Source organism: Symsagittifera roscoffensis, chromosome 3 (assembly GCF_963678635.1).
Source record: "Symsagittifera roscoffensis chromosome 3, txSymRosc1.1, whole genome shotgun sequence".
Classification (NCBI taxonomy): domain Eukaryota; kingdom Metazoa; phylum Xenacoelomorpha; order Acoela; family Convolutidae; genus Symsagittifera; species Symsagittifera roscoffensis.
The window spans coordinates 7785471-7792964 of NC_087064.1; the positions used below are offsets into that span (position 1 = coordinate 7785471).

Below are 7494 nucleotides of genomic sequence, written 5' to 3' on the forward strand. Positions count from 1 at the left end.
GAAAGTTATTTAATCTAAGTTTTCTTGAAGCTTCTTTCAAATCACAAAATTTCTTATACCTCAAAAACTAATCAAACACTCAAAAGCGGAGGTCAGATTTAAAACCCCTGACAGCACCCCACCAAACGTCCATTTCAAGTTTGAAATATAATTTTTTAAATAAGTTTTTTTTTCTATTTTCACTGTTTAAAGTGTTTACTACAGTTTAAAGTTTAATTAACGACATACAATTTTTCTTTGCGAATTTGAAGTACGTCTTTGCATACCTACGAGCAATTGCATACCCGTTTTCATGGTCATCTGTGTTTTTCATACGTTTATTAGATCGTAATTTTTTAACACTTTTTTCGCTACGTCAAAGAAATTACGCTCTAATAAACATATGAAAAAAAAAACACAGATGACCATGAAAACAGGTATTCAATTGCTCATAGGGATGCAAACACGTATTCAAAGTCGCATAGAAAAATTTCACGTTGTTAGTTAAACTTTAAACTGTAGTAAACACTTTAAACGTTGCAACATATTAGCATATTAATATGTCAACAAAGAGACTTCTTATATATGTGCCAAGTCAAACGCTAACTGAGCAAAGTAATTAATCGTAAAGTAAATTAAAATTTTCAGTTCTTACACAAAAAAAATTCTTTCATAAAACCTACTCGCTCGTTTGACTCACTCGAGAGTTAAACTCAAAAACTTCAAGCCAGTTTTTCTCAATCACTGCTGAAAAGTTTGGCGAATGCATCGATCAAACACTAATTGTTAAAATGCGTGTACTTGAATTAAATGATAATTTAATTGTCTATCATTCAATCTTCGAAGCATGGTAAGCAATGACGTAGTAATATCTTTGAACAATTTCTGATTCATGACAAAATTTGTGAAAAATCTGAGTTATTTAGAATGATAATTAGCTGGATAATTCTTCCTTAAAACCAAACATATGAAGCATAAACGTCCAAAAAGCTAATTGACAGAGATAAGGGAGCTTCGCACTGACTTCGATGCAAATGAATTACTATGCAGAAAAACCGCTACCAGGAAAACTTAAAAACTCAAAGGAACAAAAAAAAACTTAAAAATGTTTAAAAAAAGGATAAAATAAAACCAGTTTGAGAAAACTGGGTCAAAAAGTAAAATTTTTATTTCACTGGGAAATCTGAAACACGGATTCAAAAATCGGAACTAGAAGTCAATAACATTTTCGCGATCTTTAAACATTTGCTGTTCTACAGTGGAAAATATTTTTACAAAGAGGCGAAGTTGCACTTCGCATAAACAAGCAAAAATATGACCGATACCGCTACTGGGAAAAAACAATTCAATTGTTGGTCTAGAATATCAAATTTTGGTTTTGTTTTTGTAGATCGGTATGCCAAAACAATCCTGAATGAAAAATTGATCATAAATTATATATATTTGGGCTAGATATTCGGTTGATTCTTTCTCAGTCTAAAAAACACGCTACAAAACTTTCGGTGTTTCTTATCTGACAAATTTATATGCTCTGTAAATTCCAAAAATTCGTGCAGGATCAATCCAAATTAACAAAATTTTTTCTTGCACTCAAGTTAAAAACTGTCAGCTATCAGCCTTAGCTGTTTGTTCTAGATTTTTTTTCTGATAGAAATTTTTCAATTTAGTTTGAATCAAAATTATTACATAATTGCAACTATGTTTTGTATTTAGTTTTATCCACGGGGCTGGCAGTGAGTATAATATTTTGCTTCAACATGTTTTTCTTTGCTGCTGCTTTTTAAACTTGATTATCGACTCATAATTTTCGACCACTCGACTGATTGATTTTTTTTTCGGTACAAAATGATTTCAGTTTTGGTCAAGATCAATTTGAATCTTCAAATAATATGAATCTTCAATCTCTCATTATCAAAATTATCAAACTCGTTGGTCAATGTATTTATAAAACTTTAAATTATTTCTTTATTAGCTTGAGTTTTTTCAAGTTTCAGCCAGCTTCTCGTTAATTTCTCGTAGCTAACTCATTGCTGTTGTTATTATTAATGCTCGACATTCTCACTGCATAGTGATCAGTAATTGAACGTTTTAATTTTTTTTCAAGCACGTTTCAGTTAAACATATAGCTTAAGGTTTGTAACCAAAACTTTAAAACAGAGGGGAAGCTGCGCTTCGCAAACACTTGCGAGAACACGACCAAAAAGCAGCTTTACCAAGTGAAATGATGAAAAGTAGAAATAAGCCTCGAATCAGCACAAACTCGGCTACGTGTCGGATTCGAATCGGCAATCTAGCAAATTTGAGTCTCACGCACTAACAACTCAGCCACGGATAATTAAAATCCCTAAACACTAGCCACCAATAATGCAGCTATATATGCTAATAAACAGCCAATTCGATGCAGCAAAAGTAGCACCAAATACAAAAAGACACAATTTTGCATCTAATAAATTGGAAAGCATAACGCCAAATTATGTATAAAAACGCATTTCAAAAAATTGTGAGATACATTGAACTGGAAAACTTCTGAAATCCAGCTTTTTATCATTATACTGCTAATTTGAAATAATTGACTTTCATCGGTTCATTTGATGAATTAAAAATGCATCAGCTGTGTAAACTTTTTACTGATCAAATGTCAGAGCACATATGATATTATACTGCTACCGCAAACTACCGATTCAAAAGTGGCACCAAAACTAGTATTTTATTTACGAATTAATTTGGAAAAAAAAAGAAAATTCGTACTAATACACTTTCCCTCGCAGGTGTAATAAAGAACATTTTTTCATACATAATTTTGTATACTTCTATACGTTTTTTTAATAGCAAAACAGAACGGAATTGAAAAGAAAAGCAAAAATTAGGCAAACATTGCTAAAACTAAATTGCAAAAAAAAACTTCAAAAGGTTCAATCTTTATTCAGTTTATCATTAACTCCCCCTGCGTTAAATTAGTCTAACAGCATTCAAACCACTTTATCTTAGCACTGGCTGAATTGTTTAGAAACCATTTTTTTGAACTCAATTCACGACTGATATGGATTTTAAATACACATAACATCCCGAAAACGCTACTCAATGTAAACTTCAAAAAGTGGTTTACAATCAAGTTGCAACTAGCTGCAATAGGAGGTTTCTGTGCATAAACCACTGCGAAAATTATTAGAAATCACAAAAAAAACATCTAAGCGTGCATTCTGAAAATTTCTGTCTAATTTCTGAAGCAGTGAAAAATAATTGAATTTGAAAAATGAAAGAATTGAGTAAACATAGGCGACACTATTCTTGGTAACATACGAGCAAGCTTAGAAGTGCCTGAAATTGTGTTTATACTTGAATTGTTTAAATTAAAACTTTGTTGAAAGCGTTAAAAAAAGTCATAACGGCCTTTAGCAGTCGGAGCAATTGATACTGAATTGCACTATGACGGCATATTTACATTATAACATTGAAACTTTTTACATTCTTATATTTCGAATCATTTTCGAAGAATTGATTTTCCCAATTTTTAAAGCACAGATCCTACCAGTGTCAAGGCTGACAAAAATCACTTTTTCGGTATCAAAAATGAAGATGAGAGCTTAAATGTGCTTCTTCGGAGGTGAATTTTAAATTCAATGTAATCATTGTTGGAAAACTAACTACGGTGGCAAATACCTTAATACCTTATATAAGGTTAATATTAGATCTCCAACTCAGCTGAGTATACTTAAAAAGAAAAAACGCGAAATCATTGAATTGTTGCTATATAAAACAAGGTTCTTAAAACAAAACAATTTTAAAATTCAAGTAAACTACTGTTTAAAATGCCAAATCAAATCAAAAGACAAACGAACAGTTCAAACAAGAGACACTTTGTTGATAGAATATTCTGCTCTTCAGCTTTTGCTCTGCGACAATTTTTGTTGTTTTGCCTGGATGAACTTTTTCAGATATGCCTCAGTTACTTTCACATTCTAAAACAAAAGGGGTTTTCAGTTTATTAAGCTTTAGCTGATTTAGATAAAATTGACTTTTATCTAAAAAAAGATCCACTCTTATTTGCAATTAATTTCCATTTTTATCAGCTTGCCAAATTTGCAAAAACTATCTGATAGATATAAAAATTATTTTGATAGATATTAAAACTACCTCAATAAAAGGATGTTTCAGTGCATCCTCAGCTGTGATGCGTGTGAAGGGATTCACGTCTAACAGTTCAATAAGAAGATGGTACAACGAGTCCGGATAGCCCAGATCTGTTGGAGCCGCTTGCGATTCGCTGTCAGGGTCCAACGAGTCCTGCTCTGATCCGACACAGGGTTCCACGACAAAACAACCACTCTCTAAATCTGAAGCAGACCCACTGCTCTCTGAAATAAACGCGCTATTCGGAGGGCAATCTATACCCGAACTGGACGGCTCCGTACTGTCTCTTTTTACATCTTGGCGGTGGTTGCCCCTAACAAAAGTCTGACCTGTAAAGGTCAACAAAGGGCTTTTGTGACTCAACTCTTTGTCCGAGTGGAAACATTGTGCCGCACTGCAGAACTTCTTAACTTTACCACTACAACCCGCAACTTCTACTTCCTGCTGGTAACCGCGTAACGCATTGCAAAGCGACCGCAACTTCAAACGCACAGCTCCACAGTTGGAAATGAAATTGCGACCCATCACATTAGAGCAGTCCTGCATTAGTTTTACTCCGAAGAGAGTCGTGATTTCGGACAACGCAACATCATCGCTGACCCTTCCATGGAAGAAGGGGAATTTCCCAGTTATGATACTCAACAAGATAACTCCAACACACCAAATGTCGATTGCAGTAGTTTGAATGGGAGTTCTCATTAGCACCTCTGGAGGTCTGAACCCCGCAGTGCCCGCTCGTCTGTTTTGTTTTAAGACAGGTTTCAAGCTAAGGTTTCCGTGGCAAATATTGCATGTTTGATGCTTTCCGAGACAGTTGCATTTATCAATTGGGTTCTTCGAACTCCTACCCGCTTTAGAGACACTTTTAGGGGATCTTTTGCTGGTCGAGGGCGTGAGATCAATCTGTTTACTTGTTCTCGGATTGAGAAAAGCTCGCCTTTGAGTCATCACAGGAGTAAGAGAGTCCCTCGGCGACTTAGAATCAGAAACGTTTTCTTTGGTTAACTTTGGGAATTTTGAGGGCCTTTTGAAAGGAATTTCGTCCTCTGCCAGGCCAAAATCGATCAATAGGTACTTTCTTTTGGTCATTCCCGGTTGCAGTTTGCTGATCAAAAAGTTCGCCGGTTTCAGATCACGGTGAATTAGCTTTTGCTTGTGCATTGCGTCCAGTGCCTGCAAGAGATTCAAAAGATAGTCTCTAATTTCACTGACAGGAGGCGGTTTTTCAATAAACTTATTAAACTCAATGCAATCTATGTATGGAAGAATCATCAACAGATGCCCCTGCCATCGGCATGCACGAAATAGAGTGGCAATACTCGCTGCTTTGCCCCGCAATCGCTGCAGATTTTTCAGTTCGGTGGCCTGCCTTTGTGGAGAATTGAAATTTAGAAGGTGCTTCACGGCGACTTTAACAGTCTGCAAGCCTCGCTCTTCTATTTGCAATGTCGCTAAAAAGACGTTGCTGAATGTTCCATTCCCAATAAACTTGACAAAATTCATTTTCCTGGACAATTCGGGGTCCGCTTGATTCATAACATACTCAGCTAGCTTGAGAGCATCTTCAGGTGTCGAAGGGTTTAATTGCATAACTCTGAAAAAAACATAGATAGCTTGCCAGCAAAATATTTCCTCTTGCAATTAGGGTTTAACACTGAGGCGAAACTGCATGTTGCAAACGCAAGCGAGAAAACGGCAAAAAGTAGTCCCAAAAGGGTCAAGTGAAAAAAGACACGGTAAAAGCAATAAAATTCTGCTATTTACCGGAATCGAACCTTCGATCGCAAGATTAAGGGTTACACGTCCTAGCATCTGCGCCATAACCCAGATACAAAAACACAATGCTAATGCAGCAGAATTAAACCAGATATAATGCTGATGCAGCAATAGAAAAACAAAAAAGCTCTTGCAGCAAACGTAAACAAGATATAATGCTGATGCAGCAAAAGTAAACTATCCCCAAATATAGAAACACTCAACAATCAAATTATCGGACTCTTACCACCCTGTTCCTAATTTAAGCCCAGTAATTAAAATTTTACTCCACCCGACTCTTGCAAAGAATCTCCCTAAAACACGACCATCAGCATAGCTTTTGTCCCCTCCACTCTACAACTAATAGCGAAATTTTATTAGCAATGGTTTAAGTCAAATGCGACCACAAAGAACTGTGCTGGCCACGGTAGATTTGTCCAAAGCCTTCGACATGTTCTGCCATCGTAAATTAATACGTCTTATATTCAATTCATGGCTTTACTGTACCAGACAATTTAAGTAAATGACTTGCAAACTCTCTGAAAGGCATACCAGCCATCTAGCAAAGCCACTCACAGGAAATAGATCCTGAAGGAACTGTCTGTATTATTGTTGGAGTCAGTCTACAGAGACTTCAATTGTTATTCTAAAACATTAACAACACCAATCTTGGACTATAAAGAGACTTTAATTGTTGTTTTTAAAACATTAACAACACCATCTTGGACTACGCCTGTCCAGCTTGGTATCACGCGCCGAATGATACCTGCATTAAAGATACCTCCGAGTGTTTTAAGAAGAGTCCCATTGACCACATACATTCAGTGCAGACTCAAAAATCATCACGAACTATTTGCTTCCCGTTTCACCCTAAAGACTTGCTTAAAGAAAACCTCCTCAAATTTTACCATACATTATATCACCCGTCCAACCAGCTCCGTGTGAACATAAGAAACTCTTATAAAGAGGAACTAGGCCAAGTTTTATTAGAAGCAAGTAAGCTTGACTTAAACGATTTTAAACACCTTTCAACAATATTCACACCAACAGAGTACAGAAAGCCATGGACGAAGTTTCAAAAACAGACCAGACCCTCCCGTGCTCGAATAGGGGCCGCGCCCCCTGGCGTAAATAAGATAGGATACATCCCTATATCAAAATTTTAAATTGAATAGGATCCTTCTCTCCACACAGCACTACAGTTGATTAATTGTCCCTAAATAGGACCAACGTAATTCCAATAGACTAAGGAATGAGAATTTGACCGATGTTGGTAAGAGCCTTCCGGACGCGCCTCAAACAACAGGCTATTCTCAACTTACGAACATAAAAGAAATTGATTTACTTAAAGCTTTTTGAATTTCTAGAACAACTTTTGACGGGCACTATCTTCGCGAAAATTAGAATAATAAGATAAATACTTTTTTTGCTGCGAAATCTGAGAATTAAATTCCAATTTCGGATCTAGAAGTCGGTCACTTTTTTCGTGACTTTCACACTTTTGCTGTTCGATAGTGGAGTTTTGCCTTCGTTTTAACAAATGAAATAAAACTTAAACGCAATCAAAAGTCAAAACGCGAAAAATTAACTGAGAGAAAACACAATTTAAGACTTTTCCTGAAAAAAATC

General features: G+C 35.8%; 2 protein-coding genes across 2 annotated transcripts in view; one reads left to right on the forward strand and one right to left on the reverse strand.

The window, feature by feature from the left end:
• The window catches only part of LOC134842522 (SRSF protein kinase 3-like), a 261300-nt gene that overhangs the window by 124657 nt on the left and 129149 nt on the right, over positions 1 to 7494 (forward strand). The gene's annotated exons all lie outside the window — the stretch shown is intronic.
• On the reverse strand, positions 3729 to 5700 carry LOC134841527 (uncharacterized). The gene is made up of 2 exons (XM_063857557.1): positions 4114 to 5700; positions 3729 to 3938 (listed from the first exon to the last, which is right to left on the reverse strand). The coding sequence occupies exons 1-2, from the start codon at positions 5698 to 5700 to the stop codon at positions 3861 to 3863; spliced, it is 1665 nt and encodes a 554-aa protein (XP_063713627.1). The 3' UTR covers positions 3729 to 3860.

Excerpts from the sequence above, each read along its gene's own strand:
- LOC134841527 (XM_063857557.1), bottom strand. The coding sequence starts at position 5,700 with ATGCAATTAAACCCTTCGACACCTGAAGATGCTCTCAAGCTAGCTGAG. Across the intron at positions 3,939-4,113 it reads TGAAACATCCTTTTATTGAG|AATGTGAAAGTAACTGAGGC; the intron begins GTAGTTTTAATA and ends CTTTTGTTTTAG.